The sequence below is a fragment of the Agelaius tricolor genome, unplaced genomic scaffold, assembly GCF_023055355.1.
Source record: "Agelaius tricolor isolate 1412-34295 unplaced genomic scaffold, bAgeTri1.0.p SCAF_16, whole genome shotgun sequence".
NCBI classification, from domain to species: domain Eukaryota; kingdom Metazoa; phylum Chordata; class Aves; order Passeriformes; family Icteridae; genus Agelaius; species Agelaius tricolor.
This window is the reverse complement of record NW_027269276.1, coordinates 239836-264450: the sequence shown is the minus strand read 5'-3', so window position 1 is coordinate 264450 and position 24615 is coordinate 239836. Positions and strand designations below refer to the sequence as shown.

Sequence of the window (24615 nt, the reverse complement as noted above, 5' to 3'; positions counted from 1 at the left end):
TGCTCACACAGTAAGCCTCCCTACTTTTCTCCAGTAGCCTTTTCCAAGGCAGACAGTGTACGTTTGTAGGTTGCCCCTTTAGCCAGCTCTGCCACGAATGCTGTGCATCAGTGGCATCTGGCCAGCTCCATCTCTGCTGTGTTTGCATGCTGCAGCTTCCTGCATTTCTGGCATGTAGGGGGATTGTTCTTCCTCAGTGCCTCCCTTGCTTGCACAGAGACATGTTGTCTCCAAGATCTGTCCTGCTGGTTTCAGGTGGGCAGACCACTTACTTGTCTAGGAGAAGAGCAGTATGAGGCAATGGGGATGAGTGAATTTCTTCCTTCCTGCTTCCTTCAACCCTTTATTTTAAGAGCTTAGTCCTGTATTTATAGTCTTTATATCAATTCTAAGTCAATAAAATCAGTTTTCTTACAAAGGAAGCAAGTCGAGGTTGCAAATTCACAGGATGTGCTCTCTACCAGAGAGGCAGATGACAATTTTTAGAGATTAACTCATCCAGTTAACTTACCCTTCACTTGCTCTCTCTTCACCTGCTTCCTGAATGAATTGGTATGCAGACCCTGAGAAAAGCTCTGCTTTAAAGAGGCTCTCTGATTTACCTTCCCATTTTTAAGCATGGTCTGAAATGCCTTGAGAGTTTGGGCTTCCTTAACAGGCATGATTTCTGGTGTCTGTGGCAGCTTAGCATATCTGTAGACAGTGATCAGAAAAGTGCCTCTAAATTACTCACTGAACAAGATGCTCCCTTTTCCCTGACTCAAGTGCCCAAGGATGCTGTGTTGCCAACACAGGGATATTGGGCCGCATCTGGGCTCTTTGTAATGGAGGGTTCAGTTCATGTCCATCAATGTGGTGATTCGCTCCACAGCATCATGGGTGGCACCTCAGGTGTGCCCATTTCCTGGCAGTGCTGGGAGGCAGTGAAGGGTGGGCTGCCCTGCTCTGTGGAGCCCAGTGCTTCAGCCTGTCTCCACATTTTTCATTCAGCGTCAGGTAACAGCATTTCACTTGGTCCCTTATTTAGCACAAGTTCATCCCTTGTGCTCGTTTCTGTAGTTTGAGAATGGCTGTGTTGGGAACCTGCTGTGGGCTCTGCTTGTCTCCAGTCAGCGTGGCACAGCGGCTTGCAACTCACATCTGCACATGGGTGGCTTGGGCAGCTGTAGCATCCCTCTGTGCAGCTGCTCCTGACTGCAAGCACCCCACCACATTGCAAGGTCATTTCTTCATGCAGGTTAAGCAAGGTGCTTTTGTCCTGACAATGTTACCTTGTGGAGAGAGGAACTCTCTCAGTCCCATTTCACTGAATGCTGCAAGGTGTCTGCTGTTGCTTATCCCATGCGACTGTTTGTGTGTATATATATCAGGAAAACAAAGACCAGCAGTGGAAGAGAGCCATGGACTATTTGAGTGCTATCTCAGAGCTGAACTACATGACCCAGATTGTTATCATGCTCTACGAGGACAACAACAAGGTGAGGGATAGAGCAGTAGGATACAATGCTTCCTGCCCCGTTGCAAGGCAGTCCTCAGAGACGAGTTCAGTTGGAAGTCTGTAACTTCAGCTCTTGCTGCTTGTGGGCAATGACGGATGGATCATTAACACAACTGCTAGTTTTTAGTTTATGTGGGAGGCAGTGACCCAGTTAATGCTTGTTGCATGTAAGCAGAAAGAGCAGTAACACTCTGAGTATAATACCCAACTTATGTAATTAATATTGACTATTTTAAAGCATTTTCTAGTCAAAATTATTTGCTGTTTTAAAGTATTAATTGCAAGTGAGCAGTAGGAAAAAATAAATAAAATTGAGTGACATTTGATTTGTATTTTTGAAATATACCTAAAAAATATCCAGAAATTCCACATCCATAAACTATTTTTTATTCTGAAAGTGTGCTTATATAGTTAGGGAAGTGTAAACTCTTATCTTCAGGAAGTAAAGAGAATCATTTAATAAACAGCTAGAATGTGGGAGCTGAGGGTACTGGCTGTAAGTAGGTTTGCCACCAAACTGCATGTCCTGATCATCAGACCTTGTGATTTGGGTTTGTGCTGCAGGAGGTTGTAGTGGTGAGGGGAGCAGCCCCTTAGCCCACACCTTACAGAGTTAGAGCTTTGTATTCACAGAGCTGGTGTGAGCTTCTAATGTTAGAAGTGATGCTTGTCAAAAAATATGTGACTAGAGCTCTCACAAGTGGTGTGGATGTGTCAGTCAGTCAAGGTGGGTTTATATCATTAGTGCCAGATACTGTAAAAACTCTGTCTTCCTTTAAAAAATGTTAATGAAAAATTATTATTAGAGACAGTTGCTTAAATCTTGGATCAGGCTGACTGAAGGTCCAGGGCGGACCCAGTCTCCCCCTGTCCTGGCATACACTGGGTTTGCAGCAGGAGTGGGTCAGAAGGAGCTGGGGTTTAGGGGGATGTGTGTGTCTATATATATATATAAATAGAGCCTGATTCTGTTACACTCCTCTGTGGCTGTTGTCTCAAAACAGCAACAGTCAGAATGCTTCAGCTGGGTGCTGATGAGGGCTGTCCTTTTGGATGGGACAAACCTGGAGCCATTCTGTTCATGCTTGTTGCCCCTGCTTTCCCTCCAAGGGGTGGGCCTGGGATGCGTGCTGGCCCACCACAGCAGGGTGGGACCTTGGCCTGGGCTGATGGTAGGATTAACTGGGTTTTGTTCTTTACCTATCCCTTGTGACATGTGTTCACAGGACCCCTCTTCAGAGGAGCGTTTCCATGTGGAGCTGCACTTCAGCCCTGGTGTCAAAGGCTGTGAGGAGGACAGGAACATACCCACGGGGTTTGGCTTTCGACCAGCCTCAGCAGAGGTAAGCAGACAGCTGGGCAGGAGCTGCCAGCCCCAGGGGACACTTGGGCACTGTCCTGCTCTGTCTGGCCCTGCTGCAGAAGCTTCCTTGCTGGCAGTGTGCACAGGGAGCTGGCACATTGTGTCTGTCCCGTTTGGGTTTGTCGGGGTGGCTGCTGGGACTGTGAGTGCCTCCTGAGCAGGAGATCCAAGCTGGAGCTGGTGTGGGGCAGCATGGGCAAAGGCCAGGTGCCTGTGGACACAAGCAGAGTGTTTCCTTACGGCAGAACGAGGACAAGAAGGCCGACCAAGGCAGCCTGGAGGACCTCTCGCATGAGAAGGGCGGCGATGAGGCAGACCGTGCTCGGCAGAAGTCCCCGCAGCCCTCGGAGCCCGTCAGCATCCAGCGAAGATCACCGCTGGTCAGGAGCCGGAAAACGGGATCCATGGAGGTAACCGTGCTCTTGGTGCCCGTCCTTGTTCTTGCAAAGGCCTTTTCCTTGGTTTTGGTTTCCTGGCATTTCTTTTAACATGCCAGAGTCTGAGCTGATTCTGGGAAAGGGATCTGCAGAAGGCAAAGAGGGATATTGTGGAAGGCAGACCTCTGAAACTCTTTCCTCATTGAGGGAGGACAGGAACACAGGCCAGAGGAACTGATGAAGAAGAGCAAGTAAGGAAATGCTTGAGAAACACAAGCATTATTTGAATTACATGATCTGTAGAGGCACTGGTGTATCCAGTATAAGATTACATGCAACCTCACCACCTAGCTGTGATGACATCTTGCCTTCTGTTAGGCTCCAGTCTTTGCCTTTCACAAAGGCAGCTCCATGTTTCACATTCCTCCATCCCATCTAAGATCTCATGCTGATTAGGGGTCCCTGCTCACTGGTGGATTCATCCGGGATGTTTAAGCTATCAGGGCTTAGAACTGTCCCATTCACTGATTTGGTGAAGTAACAAAATTAATTTTACTGTTCTAACATCTCTCCGAGGCTGTTCTGTGTCACAAGGCCAGTGTCACAGTCAGCAGGTGACTGTTACCTTCAGAGTACTCTGGAATTGTCCCTCATTTCAGAGGGATTTCAAAGGCATTTTTGCCATCAGTTTTCTGAACCAGAAAACAGCAGATTTAATGTTTGAGGTATTTGTTAGCTGTCTTCCATCACTGTATGTTTCTCACAATGTCACCTCTGCGTGCAGCACTCGGAGGCTCTTTGTGATAGGCACATACTGAGTTAAAAGGGATATGATTTCCTGCTGCTAAAGAAGGAAGACTGAGTCCCAGGGATCTCAGAAAGAGTCTTGGGAGAAAAGATGCTCACTACGAGTCCCATCATACTTTACAGATTTCCATTGTTCCACAATTCAACAAAATCTTGAAATTACACCTGAGCATTCATTATCACAATCCTAGCATATGACTACCTTTGTGCTTCTTGAAAATGGTGATTTTAAGGAGGAGATATACATTTCTCTACCTTCAACTGATGTTTAAAGGCTTTGATAGCAGTGGGTAACTTGGAGCATGGTGCTGATTATTTACACTGTGTCTTTGCAGGTGCTGTCTGAATCTTCTTCTAAATCAGGAGGTTATCGCCTCTTCAGCACTTATTCCAGGCAGTCTTCTGAGATGAAGCAGAGTGGATTAGGTACTGTACCTGACCTGTAACCAGCCTACTTGCTTGTAACTCTATTTCCATGGGCATTAGTCTGTGTCTCCACATACGCATCTGGCTTGAGTTCCTTGTATGCCTCTGTGTGTTTCGTGTCTTCTCTCAGTGTTACTGTTGAGACCACTGTAGAGACTGTCTCAGTCAGTACCTTTTGTGTACAAACTTCTTCAGCTGCTAGCAACACAAGATGGACTTTTCATCCTTTCCAGTACAGGAGCAACAGGGCAAACTGCCTGCAAACCTGCAGGCTTGCCTCTGCTTCTCTGTTGCTCTCATTTGTTACGTTTCTCAACTTAGTAGGAAGAGATGATTTTAAGTGAGAACTAGTGAGCTTTCTGTTCTACAAAAATCATTTTATCTGCAAAACTGTTCTTCGTGTGAGACTGTTCCGTTTCTACCTTTCTTTCATAAAGATCTGTTGTATGGAACAGATGTGCCACATCAGAATGTTTGATAGCTCTCTAATTGAGCTGAAGTCCTTGGTCAGCCATTCGTCTTGTGGTAGCCAGTGGAAGAGAATATTTCAGGGCATTTGACAATCTCTGTCCTTGATTGTTCCATTCCATGTCATCTTAACCTAAACTATGTCTGAACAGTTGAAATTCTTCCTGAAATATTTCTGCTGAAGCAAGATCCATTTTGAAACTGGAAAAGCTGTCTTTGCTGTCATGAGCTTCAGAGATGGCTGTACAACCTGTGTCTTGAGGAGAGGAGGTGATAATGCCCAAGTCATGCCCACTTTCTTTTTCTTTAAACTTTCTTAGCATTGTAGCATGGCTGCAGACTTGCAGCAGTTCTGACTCATCAATCTATTATATGGACAACCTGCAGCTAAGAGACTTCTGAAAGGCCTGCTCATTTCTTTGCCACTTTTGAATGAGCAGCTTCTTTGGAATCTAATTCTTACCAAGGAAAGAGAATTTTCTTCTGAGTGGCTAGAAGGTATCCCCGGAGTCTGCCAGCTAATGCGTCCAGCCAGCTGGAAAAATCTAAATAGGAATGGCTGATGTATATTATTTTCATAAAGGGACAGTATCCTTGGCCATGGTAATTTTTGAATGTGTTATTTCACTTATCTCTGCCTTTCCCAGTGCCACTGTGAGATTCAGTGAGCTGAGACAAACTGCCATGCTTAGGCTTGAAGAAACCTGTGGCTGTTTTGTGAGTCCATATGGATGAATATGGGAATTTCTGAAATGGCACATAGTCAAGGAGGTGCATCTGCCTGGAGAATTACTGGGTACATCAAGTGGTACTGCAAATTGGTTTTACTGTTTGAATGTGTGACTACCAGAAGGCCTGGGCTCTGGAAAGCAGATATTACAGCCCTTGGACTACAGCCTTTTCCAGGTTTTTGAGGAATGTCTGTTTTGGCAATAGAGAAGACCACTGCTTTTCCACACCTTTGTACAGTACTACTTTTCCTTCACAACGAAATCTGAAATATGATCCTGGCAGGTTTGATTTCAGAATCTTGCTTCATGTGCCTTGCTGGGAAGCTTGTGCTGGTTACTCTTCCACCTGTGAAGCTCTGCAGGGACAAAACCTTGATAGATCTGATCTGTGACGTAGACCTCTAGCCCAGCCACGGTCCTCCTCTGTGGAGTCTCGCAGGTACAGAAGGATTGAGCAGGAAAGACCTGTTGTACCTCACCAGCTTGCACAACAGTTGGTGATTAGGATATCTGTGTTTCTGTGAGTTTTTTTTTCACCTGAGGCCTGCTAGGAAGAGCCGTGCCCCTTTACCTGTACAAGTCAAGGTCTTCAAGGAATCTTCCTGATGCCTTTCCTGCTTGTTTTTTAGAAGTCTAATTTCTTGCCCCTTTATGATTTGAAATGTGTTCTCTCTCTAAGAGATAATACAGAGCTGTAGAAGCTTGAGCTTTGTCTTTAATACTTGTCTCAGCAGCTTTGGGGGGTTATGAGGGGGGTTCATTCAGGCGCTACCTGCTGTTTCTGAGTTTTCTGAAGCTGAGCATACCTCCTGTTGCCTGACCTTGTCAGTCAGTGCCTGGCTGTCATTATCTCTGGAAAATGGAATATCTGTCCTGGTGTAAGCTTCCATGTGTAGGCATGCAGGAGCAGGGAGCACGAGAGAGCTCTTGCAATAGCTCTGCCCTGCTGCTATACCTTCCAGAATGGTGCCTCTACTGTAATTTTAAAAAATGTAATTCCTCCTTTGAAAATAGGTGGCTGCACCTTGCTTTGTCTGTGCTTTGAGTGTGACAGGTTTTTCTGGGCAGCATCAAGTGCACTGCTGTGGATTGTTTGCCATAGTGAATGTGCTTCTAGCTTGAAAAGCCTAGGGATGTTTCAATACCTTTCTTTGCTTACAAGAACCCTTCAAAATGAAGGAAAATCACTGCTGGCTATTTGAGCAGTAGAGGTGGTGCACTGCCAGAGGCACAAAGCCTTGTGCTGAGATTCCCAGAGGGAAACCAAGAATGACTATTTTTAAACATCTGACATACTGAATGAACACGTGACAATTCAATGCACAGTAAATATCCAGCATGTACAGTAATTTCTAGCAAGTGTTGCTACATTTAAATCCAAATGGACGTTGTGTTTTTAGGATATGTGTGTGTGTGTGTGTGTGGTTACTTGGGTACAGTGGTCTTGTGGAGTTCCCTGTAGACAATTGCTGTTGTCCATAAAGTCATCTTTGTAAATTCTCTTCTGGCTTAATGCCTCTGTCTGCAGCAGGAGAGCAGAAACACTGGGGTATCCTTAGCTTAATGATTAACAGCACAAGGATGCTCAAGACATACAGTCCTAAAAAGTTCAATTTTTATCTGCCAGTAAATGCCTCTGTTGGGTGGTTTTCGTTGTTGTTTGTTTTTAAACCATGGAAGAGCTATTGGGAGCATCGTCCTGTCTGATGTATGACAAAATTTCATTTTCATTCCAACAGATTCCAGTTCATGCTGAGTCAGCACTTTGCATCAATTTAAGGCATTAGGAGAAAATTTTCTAAGGTTTGTGTATCAGTGACTCTGCAGGCAAGAGTCCCTTTCTGTCCAAGGGCATGTATGTGCTGGTCTGTGCTGTGGAAAGCCACCAGCAGTGTCACATGGGGGACCAGCTGCAGCTCAATGCTACAAGGACCCTTTTGGTCACCCCAGGAACGGATGTCCTCAGCTCAGCCTGAGCTTATACAAGAACATTTTAATACTCAGGATCTCTGTGTTTTCTCCAAAGAAGCTCTGGCTTAAGGATCTTTGCAGTAACAGAGCCGGGGTCCCCAAGAGCAATGAGTGGATGTGAAGCAGCTGTGTGTCCTCACACCAGGGAAGGGTGATGGATGCTAGGCTGCATCAGTTGGAGTACAGCTGTCCAGCTGAGGGGTTTGGCTCCTTCTGTTCACCTCTCGTGAGTGCCTGAAGCTCTGCTGTCCTGCCCTGGGCTCCCTGGGGTATGTCAGGATTGTGAACCCACTGGGAGGCAGTGGAAATGGGTGGGAAGCCTGGAGCACATGGCGTTGGAGGAAAAACTGAGAGCTATGCTTGTTCAGATTGGAACTTGTGGGGACTGGAGACCTTAATGCTCTTTCACCACCTAAATTGGAGATTGCAGAGAGAACAGAGACAGACTGTCCCCAAAGTCCTGTTGTTGTTGATGGAGAGCCAATGAACACAAGTTGCAGCACAAGAAGTTCCAATTAGCTAGGAGGAACAGATTTTTCACCCACCGTGAATGTGCCAGATGTTAGAGCAGGGGCCCAGAGAGGTTGTGAAAATTACTTTCTTGGAGGTATTGACAACTTGATTGGACAAACCCTAGCAAGCTGATCTGAGTTGGTCCTCCTGGGGTGTTGGGAGAGAAGCTTCAGTCTCCTTCCAACCTAAATCATGCTATGCTGCCATATTTTAGAATCAAGAGCTGCTTCCAGTGTAGGCAGGTTCTCTTTCAGAGCAGTAACAGTTGCACTGTTCTGTGTTGCAGGTTTTTGCTGTGGCAGACCAGATCAATCTGCTTGTTTCTGGAAGCCCTTTGTATGTAGGAGTAATGTTGGTTTGAGCAGTCAATACAGAATGCAGCAGCAAGACTGTTTGCAGAGAATTTACAGCCAATCAGTGGCTGTGTCTGGCCCATAATAAGGTTTTGTCTCGACTCACAGTTGCTTTCCTCAGTCAGTTGAAAGAATCTTCTTTCAAATGCCTGGTGTTCACTAAATAACATGGGAAGCCAAGTCAGTCTTCAGAGCACTGTGCCTTGGAGAAGCAAAGCCAAAGCCCCAGGAATGAGATTGCCCTCCACCTTGCATGCCATGTTCCTTGACTCTGGGTAGGTAAAGTTCCATGCTGTGTGCACGTCTGGTGCTTTGCAAGGCTGGTTGTGGGCCCATTTCTCCTCTGCTGGAGCAGTGAGACATGAGGAGTAAAGTCTGTCTGTGAAGGACGAGCTTGTGAGAACAAGCCCTCTGGTCACAGTACTTTCCCTGCTTGTTTGACTGGAGATGAATCCACGCTGGCTGATCCACAGATCAGACACTTCTTTCCTCTTCTCAGTGTCCTACACAAAAAGGAGCTTTCCAAAGAGAAAGGGCAAAGAGCAATGAACCTCTGTGACATGAGCATCAGTGGTTTGGCATCCTGAGTGTTCTGGCATCAGTGTGTAGCTTTGCTGACTGAAAGGAGTGAAGGTGTTTCCCCTAGGTCAGGGCAAGAAAGCCAAATGGAAGTAAACCCCTGGATGAAGTTAGGAACTTCCATGGTGCTGAGGTTTGGGCTACCTGCTCTGCATTTGGCACTGTGGAATTTAGAATGGAGAACACGGCCTCCCTGTGCTTCCAGGCATCATGTTTTTTTCCTGAATTGCTTGTGAAGTGGCCAGTTCATCCTTCATCCTTTGACTAACCCTGCTTTTCTGTAGCTGCATGCAGTGGGTATGTGTTACTAACACCTTCCCTGCCTTTCCAGGGTCACAGTGCACCGGGCTGTTTAGCACCACTGTGCTGGGAGGCTCCTCCAGTGCCCCCAACCTCCAGGACTACGCACGCAGCCATGGCAAAAAGTTTGCCAGCAGCCTGACATACAAAGACGGTATGTGTGTTCCCTGGCAGCAGGGTGGTACTTTGTGGACACTGGTGTCTCAAAATGTGCCTGTGGCACAGACTTGGACTGCTGGAAACAGTGACAGTTGAATGTATGTATTCATCACATCTACAATGGTAAATTTTACCATGCCGCAAGAAATCATGATTCTTGCTAGGACAGAAGGGACCTAACGTTGTGAGAGGAGTTTTAGGCTGATGTGTGGTGTTGCTGGGGTCTGATTTTGGTCTGATGTTTTAATAGTACTTGGCTGTTGTGAAGGGGAATTTATTGGTCCAAATATTAAATCAGTTTGTCCTGGAAGGGAAACCCAGCAGATTACATCATCTTGCTTACCTTGATCATCTTGCTGATGCTAAAATGAAGCTCTTTTTGGGGCAGTAATCCTTGCCCCATGGAAGGTGGAGCCATCCCAAAGACAGAATGATATGCTTGGGCATGGTTAAGATGGGCACTAGAGAGAGGCTGAGCACGTGGCAGTCTGAGGTAGCTCTCAGGAGGCAAGGGCAATATGCCTGACATAAATGAGTTGCCGTGGATGAAGTACTGCAGATGAAGTACTGGAAAGTCTTGTTTCTGTGCAGCTCTGCAAAAACTGCCAGGAAGGTCATCAAGACAGTCTGGTGAAGGCATTGGGGCCAAGGTTACAAACACTCTATGCCCATGGCTGCAGGTGCTGCAGCTGCACCCTGACCTGCCCCCAGCCCTTGGTGCAATGCGCAGGGAGCAGCAGAGGGTTGTTATTTGCAAGGAAGTTGGGGCACAGGGGACAGACTGAGCTGTCCTGGAACAGCTGGAGGGTGTAATGCACAAGTGCAAGTGTCCACTGTGGTCCTGGTAGGAAAGACACTCACTCAAACTCTTCTGATTCTGTACTGATTCACATACCATTTGTTGGGGCACTGATTTGAGGAGCTCTGTGGGCAGGGTTTGCACAGCATACTCTGACAAGGTTGGAAATCCACCTAAGGTTTCCCAGCGTTTGAATGGATGGATGTAAGGTTGTCTGTATTGGATGTCTTATCTTTTTGATATTTTACTCAATGCAGATTCTGAGTGCCTTTCTTATTGGGATTGTAAGGAACATTAACATTGCTGGATTTCAAAGTGGGAAGAGGATTAAGGGAGTAGTTTGGGAAAGACAGGAGGCTGGTTCATCTGGATTTTTGCCCAGTTTTGAGGCAAGGAAAATGGCCTAGCAAATCAGGATGGAGAGATGTTGTCCAGTTGTCAGCCCTGTTGGAACTCTGTAGGTGCCACTATGTACACTAGCTGCCTGTGCTGCTTTTCTTGTATAAGAGAAAGCTGAGCTGGTTCTCACCTCCTCAGGGCACTCCCAGCCACACATTGGGCTGTGAATGATGGTGGCGGGGAGGGTGAGATGGGAGTTCTCAACCCCAGTGTACCAGTCTGAGCTGCCCCAGGCAGCAAGTACTGGCTACTCACAGGCTGCAGAATAAGCTGATGGTGTTTGGCACAAAACCAGGATATGAGTCACAGTGGAGCCTCTGAAAAGGCCAGCAAAGGCCCTGGCAGCTGTTCTTTCCTGACTCTGCAAGGAGTGGGAGCCCAAGGCAGCACTGATTCTCAGGGAAAAGCATCAGAGACTGCTCTGTGCCCAGGTGGGCATGGAACAGACCTGCTCAGTCCTGGTGCTGGGCTCCCTGCCTCTGTAGGCTGTGTAGCAGGACATGCCTGCAGCAGGCTGCAGGCATTTGAGGCCATGGACTCCTGCTAAGTCTAAATTCAGTGACAAGTGATTTCCCTCACCAAATCCCAACTGCATCTCTGTGTGCTGAGATGCAGTTGTACCCTCAAGTACCTAAAATGCAGACTTAGTAGACTAGCATGTGTCTAACACAGCTCAGAATTATAAATCTTGATGTTATACTTCTGTTTTCATGTTCCTTGGCATGCCCTGAGACCCTGTGCTGTCAGTGCCTTGCTGCAGTAAGGGCATTTGGAGGGAAGGTGTCAGGGGCTTGGGAAAACAAGGACAAAGCAGAAAAACATTTAGCTTCTGGGGAAAGTAGTTTGGAATGTGAAATGAGCCCTTGATCTGCATGTTTTTGCTTAAATGGGCACTACTGCAGTGCTGAACAATGGAATTGAATCCAAACATCACTACACGTGGTTGCAGTCAGTGGCACTGCAGCTACAGCAGACTCTTGGAGAACATTTGTTCTAAGACCTATTCCACACTCTTTAGACTAATGACATTGAAAAGCAGCACATTTTGGCATGAACTCTTTGGTAGTTTTTCATGGCTGTGATGCTTCAAGGTGTAGTGTGTGGCATATAGCACTTCACCAATGTTAACTTGCCTTTTTCCAGGGAAGTTTCAAGGGCCTTTATTTCTGAAGTCTTTTATGCTTGGAGCTGGAGGAGGGCTAAGGAACACTTCACCAGAAAGTTTTCTGAACCTCAAGCTGAGGGAAGGTCCCTGGATGGTTGTAATTACAAGTTGGCTTGCCTGAAGCCAGGGATCCAGTAAACTGGGTCAGTGCCATTTCAGTTGTTGTGCCCTCAGGGCAAGGGGAGGTGTGGGTCAGCTGGAGATGGTCACCAGCTGACTGCAGCTGCAGGGCTTAGACCTTCCAAGGGATTGCATGTGTAGGGAAGATTGTCATGCTGTTTGTTGAGTTTAAAGAAAGAAAAACAATTTTTAGGGCTGGTACACTAGAGGAGGAAGTTCCAGTGAGAGTTGGTTTTAGATACATTATTTGGCCAAGCCACTGCATGTAGGAGCACATTGGGAGTATGGAGCATGCTTTGGTGCACTGATGAAGGGGATAGGCATACACACCCTGTGCGCTGGGGAGAATGGATGCATGAAACATGAAAGAGAAATAAAAGGGTTTTCTACTATTTCCTGAAAGATCCCCAATAGCTGTAGAAGGTATGATTGGCTGGGGTCTCACATCAAATCCCACATATAGATGGTCTGATCCAGGCCATTCTTTTTCATTATAGCTGAGGAATTTCCAGTGTGGGGAAAAAAGCAAAGTTTCCAGCCTTTTTGTGTGTGTGTGCGTGTGTGTGCATGTGTAGCCTACTCCATGTCCTTTAAAGCCTATCTGTTTGCACCCCATTAGATGCACAGTGTCTGTCCTTGCACGGTCTTTCTGATACGTGATTTGTATGGGAGAGCTTGGCCTGGCCTGGGGCATGGCCAGGAGAAGCCTGAGGACCACTCTGACAGGTGTATCCCAAAGCTTCCCCCGTACTGAAATGTTTTGAGTAGAGAACTCTAGAGGCATGTCTTCATGGGTCTTTTCCTTCTTCCCTACTCAGGTGATTTACCTTTAAATTCATAAATAGCTCTGTATAGCTTGCATTAAGAGGTTGTTTTGAGCTGTACCTTTGCTGGAACTCCTTAGTCCCTCTGCAGAACAGTGTTTGTTTTCCTTGGGCAGAGGCGAATCCTGAGAACAGTCCTCCTGTGGTGCTGCTGCTCGCTGGGACGTGTGCTCTGGTGGCTGTGAGCATGGCCTGGCTGCATTCTGCACTGGACTGAGCCTGGTGTGGCGGGGAGATGTGAGTGGCTGACTGAGGGTGACTGAGAGTGTGGCTGAGTGTGCATGTTGGGGAGACCCTGGCCAGGTGGTGCCAGGGCTGGGCAGATGCAGAACGCTTCAGTCAGACCCACAGGCAGAGTGTTGAATGCCACAGCAGTGCCAGTGGGAGCAGCTGTTGTGGGGGTCAGGAAGGTGAACCTGAAAGCGTAATCAAGTGTATGAAGGTTGGGGGATCCTTTGAAGCAGGCTGTTAACTGAGATGATCTGTTTTTATTTCCTCAGAGCTCTTGTCTATGCCAGCCGTAAAACGATTTTCTGTGTCGTTTGCAAAGCATCCGACTAATGGTATGTTTGCTTTCTGGATTTGATGTTCCCTCACACTTCTAACCCCATGCTCACGTTCACTTTTCTCTGCACACGTTCTCCTCTCAGCCTTCTTGTGGTTTTTTTTGTGTTTGTGTATCTGGTGTCCAAACATGCTTCACCTTCCTCCACTGTCTCCTTGTGACTTATGTGCTCACTCATACCCTGTTACTGCTCAGTGGTGCCTCTGTTCTCCCCTGAGGTATTCTTGTCCCAGGGGAAGAGGCAGAAGCCATGGCTCTGTGAGTGTGCTGCTAAAGCAGCCTTTAACTCTGTGGTGACATTGAGGCCTTTTGTCGTGCTCCTTGTTGGGAGAGTGGGGATCAGGGGGAAAATACCACTGGACTGGGGGCTGATGCTTCTTCCATATCATGAAGCATCAGCAGCTTAAGTCCTCAGTTTCTACACTGCAGATTTGCAGAATGAAAACAAGAATAACACTAGGACAGCTGTTGTGTCACCTGGAAGGGCCTAGTGTATGGTGGGAAAGAAGGAAGTGCACCTGGTGTATCATGTCAGGAGTGCTGGTAGCCTTATGACCTCCTGTTGTGAAACCTCTCTGTTAGGCTGGTCTCGTGGTTCCTCCAAGCATGGTGATGTTGGCACAGGTAGGCTCACCTTTTCTGAGACGTTAGCCTGTGGAATGTGTCTCTCCAGAGCTCTTACTCGTCTGCTGTTGGTGGATGGTGCTGGCTTGCGGGAGAGGGGATGGGCATCATGCTACCCAGGGTGGCATCACCTGCTTCATCCCATCCTGCCTGTATCTCTGGAAAGGTTTGGTGACAGAGGTCGGACAGAGCTTCTGCTAATTCACTATCTCTGCTCCATGTTGCTACTTGCCTGACAACCAACGTGTGAGTCTGTGAGGTTATAGGCCACTAGCTCTGTTGTAGGAGGTGCCTTGAACCAGTGTTTACTCTCCAGCTCTTGCACGGATACTTTTAAAGAGGTTTCACAGCACCCCTCCTCTTGCATGGCTCCTGCTGCTGAGACAAGTTGGAACCAAAGGAGATGACTGAACACTACCAAGTATTTCTGCCTGATGTGATCAAGGCAGCTTGCGAATATGAAGACATCCTGCTTGGTGTAATCTGGAAGATGAATGAAATTCAGAAGACTGTTCTGAAAATGAAAGTTTTGGGAAGGATGAAATGGGAAAGGACAAGTCACTGTGACTTTACTGTTTCAAATAACTAGAGGGAGCCTATTCTCTGTGTTTGCTTGGCTTTGGCTTTCCCAGAGTGGCCAATTGCTTGGTTTGTCTGTATGTCTGGACAGCATTGGAGCTCACATGGTGTATGTCAGCAGGGTGTGTTGTTCTTTCTTTCCTGCAAAGGTTGTACCAAGTTCCAGCCTTTTGTAAGACACACTGTAAAGCAGTTGCCCCTGCTCCAAATACGATCAGGTTAAACCAGGCATCATGTTTCTCCCAGAACCCCAATTAGTATTTCTGATGGCAATGAGCTTCTTAATCAAGAAAACAAAGACAGGGGTCCAGCAGGTGAGAGCTCAAAGTCAGGGATATTTGGTCTAGGATTGGCACTACTTTGAGCAGGAGGGATGTTTACCCCATGAAGCACTTAGAAAACTGAGTGCAATAAGTGTTCCTAGCTCTGAGTCTGAATTTTGTTTCTGGAGAGCTGCCTCTGTGTGGTGAAATGGAATGGGTGAACCAAGGTAGTGGTCAAGCATAGCATCAGGCCAGATGGTTTATGCCCTGGTCACACAAGTCTTGAGTGACTGAGGCTGTGTATAGAGAGAAGGCATGCCTGCATGCTGGTGTCTTGCCTGCCATGCAAGGCTATCACAGAAGATTGCCCAGGGCTGTTCTCAAAGACAGGGAAAGTCAGTGCTTCTGTGCCCCCTCTGTTCTTCTGCACTCTCAGCACTTTGCTCTCAGTCAGACCCTGCTGTTCCCGAGGTCCCTTGCACAGCCTCTGCTCATTTGATGCTGGGCCATTTCCTCTCTCCCCATGCTGATGTGCCTGGCTGTGCTGGGATGCAGGACTCAAACACTGTTGGCAGTCTTGGCACTGCTGGATTTCTCATCTGAGCTGTGGAAGGGCAAGTCTGGCCCTGAGCCTGATCCTTTTATCTAGCCAGACCTGAACTGCATTGGACTTGGAATGTGTCCTGAAATTTATTCACTTGTCAGACTTTCCTTTATAAAGATGAACCCTCGCTGCTCAGACAGTGCCCTGTGCTGCAGCTGGGCGAAGCCTGGGCTGGGTGGGAGTCTGGTCTGCCCTGTGTCACTGGGGGAACGTAACTCTCAAGGGCGTTCCTGACCTGCTCGCTGTGGGAGGGATTTGGCTTAATGTGTGGCGTGTGTCCTTCTCACCCAGCGGCCCTGGTGCTGGCAGCTCCATCCCCACATCTCCGCAGTTTCTCTGTCCCCCAGCTGTACCTGCCCCTCTCCTCTCACTCTCTATGGCCCCTTTCCTCCAGATGTGTTGGAGCACCAGCACGTTGCCCAGTTGCTACGCCGTTTTTCCTCTGACTGTGCCACGAGCCGGACCATCTCCTTGGATGCCACCCTAGCCCATCACCTGCAGCAGTGCTCCTACCACCTGCGCCTCTTCAGGAGCTGGCTGATCTCAGGGCAGGATGACTTGGAGTGTCTTTACGGTACTGCACGCTGCAGCTGCCTCTGTCCCATGCTCTTGTAGCTGAGCAGGGACCACTGTCTGCTTGAGAGTGCAAAGTATGCTTTGCTTCTGAAAAAGGAAAGTGTTTCCCTCACCAAATCCCAAAGGTCTCTAGGCTGCTGCTGCAGCAAGCTGTGTGGGCTGTTGTACCAGCAGTTTTGGAGCCTTCGGCAGGAGCCTTTCCACACGGAGCCTCCACTCCCCATGTGGCTGTAACTGCTCTTTCCATCTTTGGCAATTGTTTGTTGCCTCCTTCCTTTAGCCAGGGTAAGCCTTAAGCTCCCTTCAGGGAGCTGATGAGCTGCTATCCATGGGATGCCCTGCTGGCAGGATGCTCTGTGCAGGTCTTGGTGAGCTGCCACAGAGTGTCCCCTTAGTAATGGAGGAACCAAAGTGAGTAGTGAGAGTAGAGGAAGAGATTAAGGAGATGCTGCAGCTGGTCACAAGCTGAGTGAACTTGCTGTGGAAATTTTGGGGAAGTGAGTGCTTGTGGGTGTGTTGTATCTAGAGAGACTGAGTTAAGACAGGGTAGAGCTGAGCTTCTGTGTGGCTGCACTGCATGGCATCTTTCCTGCCTGATAGGGCTTCTCAGTGTGTCCTGCCTCTGGTGGGAAGAGGTAGGCAACTTCAGCATTGAATCCAGATGTTATCAATCAAAGCTTGCTGCTGTTTCTCTGGTGTTTTTCAGCCTCTGTCACAGACGGGAAGTCTGATGCATGGAGGCCTTGGTGCTTCTCACACAGGCAGAAAGATTGCTGCTCCCTGAAGGAGGCAGCGAGCTGGGGCTGGCTGCTGAGGTTTACTTGCACCATAGGAGCTGCTCGGAGCATGTGGCTTGCTGAGCTGTGTGGTGTGATGCATGGACCCCCTTTTCCATTCAGACCCACAGGTGGAAAGGGCACAGACAGTGCAGCCTTCCATGTAGTGAAGCAGCAGGACCAAGCATTTTCAGAGCCTGGAAGATGAGAATTTTTCTTAAGTCTATTTTTCCTTAATAGGGCCCTTTCTGTCAGGCAGGCAGATTTGGAGACAGTTAGTTGTTTTTCACATGTAATTAGGACAATTCCTTGGTCTCCTGGCAACAAACGCTAAAGAGAACCAATAACTGCTTCAAGGGAAGAGATGCTGGATCACAGCAGACTGCTCCAGAGCAAGGGCTGAGCTTTCCCTGCTGCAAGTCTTGGCCCTGTTTGTGAGCTCAGGTGGGGAGAGAAAATGAGCTCAGTGCTTTGGACACAGCAGGCTGCTGGGAGGTGCCTCCTGCCCCAACACAGGCGTTAAGTGCTCCTAACTCCTTACCAGTGCAGCAGCCCTCCCAGCTGGAAATCAAATATCCACCATCAAGTTCATGCTGTTTTCCCAGTCCATCAGCAAGCCCACAGTTCATTGATATGCTTGGGATTCCTGCTGAGGCTCTTCTCAGAGCAGACATGGTTGACAACCCAGGTTTCTTCCTTGTGAAAACTGCATTCTTCTGTCCTCTCTTGGCTTTCCACTGTAATTCTATCCACACTAAGGAAACATGAATTAGAAGATAGAATCAGTGAGTCAAAAGTATGTAGTTGGCATCCATAGTTGGAAAGATCAACAGTGGAGCCCTGAAGGAATGTTTGGGAACCTGTGTGGTCATAGCTGGGAAAAAGAAACGTGTGAAGTAAGTTCATATTGGTAATGAATCCCTCTGGTACTGAAGCCAAAGGTCAGCTGTGGACAGAGAGCAGTCCTGTGATGATGAGCAGGAAAGTAGCAGTGATGTCCAGTGTAAACGAATTTAAATTACAAAGGGAAACAGCCCCAAACTATTATATATGAAATAGTGGGCTCTGATCTGACCATCATCACTTGAGACAAGGTGGAAAAGGTAGAAATTTGCAAAATTAGAAATCTGGGAAGGCTGTTTGTAATAGTGGTCTGAGTGGCCTGAGGGAAGGGGTGGGGATCCACAGTTTTGTGTGGATCCAGGAGCAAGAAGGTTTCTAATGGAGTGAGTTGGGATACTTTGGACAGAAGTGGGTTTTTTTCAAGCTCCGTACCATGGTACCTGGGGATGTTGGGAGCTTAACTGAGTTCAAGGGGAAATGAGAATATGGAAGAGACAGATGATGTCCATAGCAATTCTGAGCTGTGGGTCACTGATATTTGGAGCATGTGACTAGACAGTCACATGTGCTGTCTAGACTTGTGATCCTTCATGTACAATATACATGTGGCATGTTGGAGTTCGTCCAGGAAAATAGGGGTGGATTGATGATGCATGTCAGAGAGGAGCCTGGTGAATGCTTTTGTTTGTGCTGAGACTGGACAAGTGCTTTGTCAGTCCAGAAGGACTGGCATGCAGAACACTGGCACACAGAACTTCCTCTGTGCGCTGCTGTTGGATGTTGGTACAAAATGGGTGGAATTCTGTCCAGTTTCTCGTGCCATTGCCTGCATCACAGACTCCTGCCCTTCAGGCCCCAGGAAAGAGTTTAGGGGAGCATCAGCAGCAGCTGCACAGTCAGCACAGAGTAACTGGCAGTCAAGGATGGTTCCTGTGGCTTGCTGTCACATTTTATTTTTCTCGCCCTTTTCCAAAGGTGTTGAGTCTTTGCTAACTGTGCGTGGTGCAGCAGTGGTTGGAGCCTTCACTGGAGACACATAGGGATTGTGATCCGTGGTGGTAGCTGCTGCCTTAGCTGTGCTGTGGAGGCATGAGCCACTGTTTGCCTCTTCCCCAGCAGCTCAGCAGGTCCAGGGAGGTATGCAGGGAGGTGGGGTCCCATACACAAATGAAAAGGATTCCTTGAACACAGTACTCCTCCACCTTGAAAGAGGAAGCTTTGGCCATTTTACTCTGGTGCAGTGCCACAGCGCTGTGCAGAGCTGCATGAGCAGGCACCTGGCACTTTGGGGATACAGGTATATGATTTCACATCAGCTATGTGTCAGTGTCTAATGTTTCTTTTATTGCTGGACCTTTGATTTCCTCATCTTACTAGAGGGGAGCCCAAGCACTCAGATCCCCATTGGTGCCCCTAGTGTATCTTGTAACATTGCTTTGCCCTATCTTATATTTAAACTTCCTTTTTTTTTTTTTGGAGACCCCAATACCTGAGCCAACTTTGGCCCCTCTCAAACCAGATTCTGTTGTGAAATGACATTAGCCTCAAACTGGGCTGCTCCACAACCATCTCCCGTGACCATTTTAAGATTTGCCCTCACCTTTTTCGTTTAGCTCTGTCTCCCAGGAGGCCTCTGAGAAAATAGAGGACGTACATTCTTCCTTGCTCAGCACTTCCACTCTCAGGACTTCTCAGCAACAGACACGAGAATGTGGTCTTTTTTCTGTGTCCTATGTTTCTTCATCCTAGCCGAGGATTTGTTATCCTTTTTGTCTTGAATTATGTTTGTAGGTCCTTTGTGGCGTAGGTAACCTTGTGAACTCTCTGGAGGATTCTTTATCTCCACCAACTGTTATTTATTGCAGTGAGCACCTTCATGGCTCATGCTCCTTGCCTCTTGCAGAACTGGGTTAGGTGAGGATATTGGAGCAGAGCCTGTCCTGGAGGTGACTGGAACAACTGTCTGCAGTACACAAACAGGTGCTCCAGGGCTTCTCCTGAGGTACTGCCAAGCTGCAGGGGTCAGTTTTGTCCTGTTGGTGTGGTGGGCAGACATCCTGCTGCAGATTGCATCAAGAACTCTCTTAATTTTTCCATTTCAAAGTATTTTTCCTTCTCTGTAGAAGCAAACACAGTTTCTTTCCAGAGTCTTTTTGAGGTCCTTGGAGGTGACTGGGGGGCCACAGAATGGGAAGCCCAGCCCTGAGGAGTTGAGAGACCATTAAACTTGAGAGGTGCAGAGGAGGGGGCAGCCTCATTCCATATACCCACGGACTTACCTGTTTCTTCCTTGCTCCTCTGACAGTTCAGGTTGGCTTGGTTCCACAAGGCATTTACAGGAAGCTGGGATGAAGAGGAAGATGCTTTGCTATGATACTCTGCTGGCTTGAGCAGCAAAGGATTTATTCTGAATGGTTGTAATGCAGCTTGCTCTGAGAAAGTGTCTATTACACGCTGAGATGCCTATTTATGCTCATTCTGGGTTTGCTGGCAGTGACTTCTAGTTAAGGGGACAAATAATTCATTACCCAGCCCTCCCTTTGGACACAGCCTGTCAGGAGTGCACGGGGGGCTGCTGTGACAGGGAGTTTCTGTGGCTCCTTGTGGCTGCTGCAGTGTGTGCTCCCTGCTGTGGGGAGAGGGGGCTGTGCCAGCCAGGGGGTCACCAGCGGTGGGACCTCTTTAATGGAAATTCTGTTGGCACCACTTTGATTCTGTTTGGCTTCTGTAAGAGGGGGCACTGTGCCAAGCTCTGTGCCAAGTTCTCCATCATGGCTGTGTATTTTAAGTGTCCCAGGCTCAGCAGCATAAATGGCAGCTGCCAGATACTTTCCCTCTTCTCCTCTCCATGTGTACCCAGGTGCTTGCTTTCAGATCCGTATTTGCATGGGATTGCTTCGTGGTGATTTTCTTGGCTTAGAAGAGATGACCTGAGGCCTGAGTGTGCCTGTTGTTTGATTCCCAGAGTGCCCAGCTCCTTCAGCCATGACTGCTCCTGCATGGATTTTCCCTGCTGTTTCCTCTATTCATTTTCTGCTTGGTCTCTTTCCAGGTTTTGAAGGCTGCTCCATGGTTCCCACCATCTATCCCCTGGAGACCCTGCACAACTCCCTCTCTTTGCGGCAGGTGAACGAGTTCCTGACAGCCGTGTGCCGGAGCTGCAGCGAGTCGCACGTGCAGTCCACCGCAGGTACTGCTTGGGTGGGCTTGGCTCTGGCAAGGCAGGGAGCATGCCTGCTCTTTCGCATTCTTGGGACAGATCCTGACAGCACTGCACATAAGTGCAGTCCCTAGAGCCTGTCCCAGAGTGTTCTAGCCCAGGAATGAGCCACGGGACCCAGCTCAGAGCCATCCCAGGCCACTTACATGACAAATAATCAGTCAAGTCTGTCTCTAGCTGATAAGTACGGTGATGAGGACACCAACTCCAGCTCTGGAAATCTTAGCCTCAGATTCCCAGGAGCTGATGGGCAGGCATGGCTCTGAATTGGCACTGGTCTTTAGCTCTTCCCAGAGCACTTGCTCGTGACTGCTGGGCTACGAGCCATTCCTTTATGTCTGTTGGAATATTACTGATCTGTGTATTTTTTTTCTTGAAGCTTTGTTTGATTCAATGATTGGGAGCCAGATCCCAGGAGACCCCTTTATGTCCCAGCGAATCCTGTCGTCATCGTCGTTGCCGCTGCGCCAGCGTTCGGATAAACCCCCCTGGTGTGAGTGTGCTCCACGCTTGGTCAGGGCAAATGCAGCGGGCAGGGAGGGAAGTGTGTGAAGTCAGCAAGGCCAGGAAACCAGTCTGGCTGAAAACAGTTGTTTCATTCATCTCCTTTATTGGATTAGGTACAATCTAGGTATTGCTCTAACTTTGCTTATTGTACAATACAAGGCAAGAATAAGCATTAGTAGAGAATCAATATTTCTTTCTCTAGTGTTGCCTCTCACTCAACACTCAGGGACTGTGTGTATCAGGAACCAGAAGGAGCAAGTTGAAGCTGGGATTGTTCCATAATAGTAAGGGAATGAAATAAATTGGTTTGCATTTTGAAGCAAAACATCACACTTCATATTTTGTGCTGTAACAAGAGAGTCCACTCTTGGCTGTATGCCAACATAGCACTGGATTAAAAGGTAGAATTGTACTCTGTGTGATTGGGTTTTCATCAGCTGAACTGTCAGAAATGTCCAAGACCAGCTTCAAGCCCCTGACAGGTCACACTGCATATAGACAGCCCTCACCTCTTGGTTGCAGAACTGTAGGACTGTGACAGTTCAGGTGGGAAAATACCAGCTACATGTTTTAAGATTTTTCTTCCTCTTTGCAGACAGCAGTGGCCCCTCCAGTACCGTCTCCAGTGCAGGCCCGTCCTCCCCAACTTCTGTGGACAACTGTGCTCGTTTCAGCTTCACTGAGAAACTTTCCATCAGCCCCCCAAAAAGTGAGGAGCAGCTGATGAGCCAGTCCCCTGAGCAGGAGGAGAGTCAAGCTCCACGCAGGGAGCTTGATGTGCAGGAGGGTGTGTCTGGGCTGCCAGTAGCAGAGCCAAGTGCCCCGGAGACCCTGATCTGGAATAAGGGCCCAGAGCCAGGCAGGATTCTGGAGCTGTGCAAGAAGGAGCTGGCAGGGGAGGACACTAACCCAGAAGAGAAGAGCATGGGGGAGCGGGATGAAGAAAAATCATCTGGGGAAATGTTAGAGCCAAGTAACATAGGAAACCTAAAGTGTGGTGAAGGATTTGACCTGGGGCTGGCTGGGGAGACAGCGAAGCCAGGTCAGGGGTCTCTCAGGGGAACGACTGGCCTGGATCTGTCCAAGGAGATCCTGGTGCCCTGTGAAGAGGAGCTGCTGGGAGAGGTGTTGGACCCAGAGCATACAGACAAGGAGCTGCTGGGGGACAGTGCTCTGTCAGACCAGCTTTTCTCTGGTCACCAGTGCCAGGTGCAGCCACTGACTCCTGAGAAGAATGTGGAGGAACTGCAGCTGCTGTGTCAGAAGGATCAGCAAATTTAGGGGCTTACTGGACAGTCCACTGCAAGCTCTTCTAAGCCTGGAAGCAGCCCGACTTCCTGCATGGCACCTCACGCAGCTGGCGGTGCATGGCAGAGAAGAAGCCACGTCCCAGGGCCACAGGACTCTGTGGTGTGGAAGAGACTGCTTTGCTCCTCCACAAGCCAGCTCTTTGCCATTCAGCAAGAATGTTTGCCTCATTAAATGAACAACAATGCAGTCTTGGTACTGGCATGGCACCTTCATGGAGCAGGGACATGGTGCTGCCTTGGTGTCCCAAGGGCTTTGTGCTCACTGGGACAGCAGCATTAGAGGACTGGTACAGCCAAGGCTTTTAGGGTGGTAAGTCCAAAGAGGACAGATCCTCCTGACCTTTTGGCCCACAGCCTTCAGAGAGAGGCATTCTGGGCCCAAATTAATCAGATCCATCACAACCACCAACCTCCTCTCTGTTTCTTCCTTCTTCCTCTCTGAAATCCCACTGCTGGCCACCAAAATCAGGTCCAGAGAGTCCATGGTAGGAAAACTAGCAAAAGCAGAAAGCGTTCTGAATGAGTGTGGAAAAGAAGGGTAGTGAGGGTATCAGGTTTGACTGCCACTTGCAAGGAAACATCCCTTTGGCATGGCCTTGGATGTTTCCCTGCTGGACTGGGGCAGGCAGGAGCCTGGGGATCCAGCCTGAGAGAGGTGTGCAGGGAAGACACACACAATTGTTTTTTCTTGTCCCCAAGGATCAGGCAGGGTACAGCTCTGAGGTCTTGGTGACAGGGATTAGAAGAAACTGCTATTTTGATAATTCAGGACTATTAGAAACCAATAAGGAGAAATCTTTATTATATAAAATGAAAAGTATTTAATGGATATTTATGTAAACGCCTTGTGAGCACAAGCCTGAGGGCAAGATTGATACGGGTGTCCCTGCCGCATCCTGAGTGCCGGCCGGGGCTGTGCTTCCCACTCCTCCTGTATTTATGGACAAGTCTGCGTGTCTGTCTGTAGCTAGGATCTCTGTTTTTGTGAAGCTGTGCCCAAAGATCTCTATGCTGTGTTGTGACAATGTGTGTTCACAGTAAATCTATTCTGTGGGTTCAGTGTCTCTCTGTCTCTGATGCTGACTTGGCAGCAGTGTGTATGTGCCAAAGCTTGCAGGTGCTTGGAACAGTAAGCCCTGCTCATGCTCTCTTGTCCTGGAAGAGCAGCTGTGGCTGGAGTCAGACCTGTTGTAAAAGCACAGGCTCCAGGCCAGGAAAAAAAACCTTTTTCCTGCATGGGAGAACTGGTCATACTGGGGAAGAGCTCCTGGCTTCCCAGGTCTCAGGGACATTTGTGGTAGAATGAGGACACTGGAATGGTGTGTCCAGCACTGCTCTGGCAGCCACGTCCCTGTTGAGCACCAGCCACATCTCCTGCCAGGACCTGTGTGTTTCTGTCCAGGGACAGTGCCAGGGCAGGGTGGTTGCCACAATGGGCCCAACAGCACCTGCTGCAGGGGGTCATTCCTGAGAGGGGCATGGAGAAGGGCCCTCTGGGGTGGGGCTGTGGCTCTCAGGTGCTGACCCTACAGAGCCTGATGCTTGTCACTGCACACCTTTGGGAAATGCACTGCAGTCACAGGACCTTGGTTAGCTGGGGTCAGACCAGAGACAGTGCTCATTTGCTTGAAAAGTAGCTGTGTGTGGAAGTAGTTCCCGGTTTATGGTAACAGTTCATGGTTCCTCCCATCAGCAGCAGGTTTGGCAGCTGCCCTGAGGTCTCCACCAGGGCCTGCACAAGCTGTGGTGTGGTCTCGGGCAATGATGGCCTCTCTCTTGAGGACTGTAGCACAGAACCTGCTTTCTTTTTTCCTGGCATCCACCTGTGCCATTGTTTCCTTCTGAGGACAGGTAGGCAGGAACAGAACTAACTGGGCATCAGCCTCTCCTGACTGT

At 48.4% G+C, this 24615-nt stretch overlaps 1 protein-coding gene across 7 annotated transcripts in view; it reads left to right on the top strand.

Moving 5' to 3' along the window:
* PPIP5K1 (diphosphoinositol pentakisphosphate kinase 1) overlaps nt 1-23778 on the top strand; it is a 42458-nt gene extending 18680 nt beyond the window's left edge. For 2 of the 7 annotated variants that reach the window (XM_071441016.1, XM_071441017.1), the window contains 11 exons: nt 1371-1478; nt 2725-2841; nt 3107-3271; nt 4381-4471; nt 9418-9540; nt 13353-13415; nt 14000-14041; nt 15882-16061; nt 20735-20872; nt 21282-21395; nt 22005-23778. In XM_071441016.1, coding sequence (XP_071297117.1) covers nt 1371-1478; nt 2725-2841; nt 3107-3271; nt 4381-4471; nt 9418-9540; nt 13353-13415; nt 14000-14041; nt 15882-16061; nt 20735-20872; nt 21282-21395; nt 22005-22690 — 1827 coding nt within the window. In that variant the 3' untranslated portion in view covers nt 22691-23778. The remainder of the gene's footprint in view (nt 1-1370; nt 1479-2724; nt 2842-3106; nt 3272-4380; nt 4472-9417; nt 9541-13352; nt 13416-13999; nt 14042-15881; nt 16062-20734; nt 20873-21281; nt 21396-22004) is intronic. The other 5 variants (XM_071441019.1, XM_071441018.1, XM_071441020.1 and 2 more) reach the window with 5 other exon arrangements.
* Nucleotides 23779-24615: the final 837 nt, after the last annotated feature.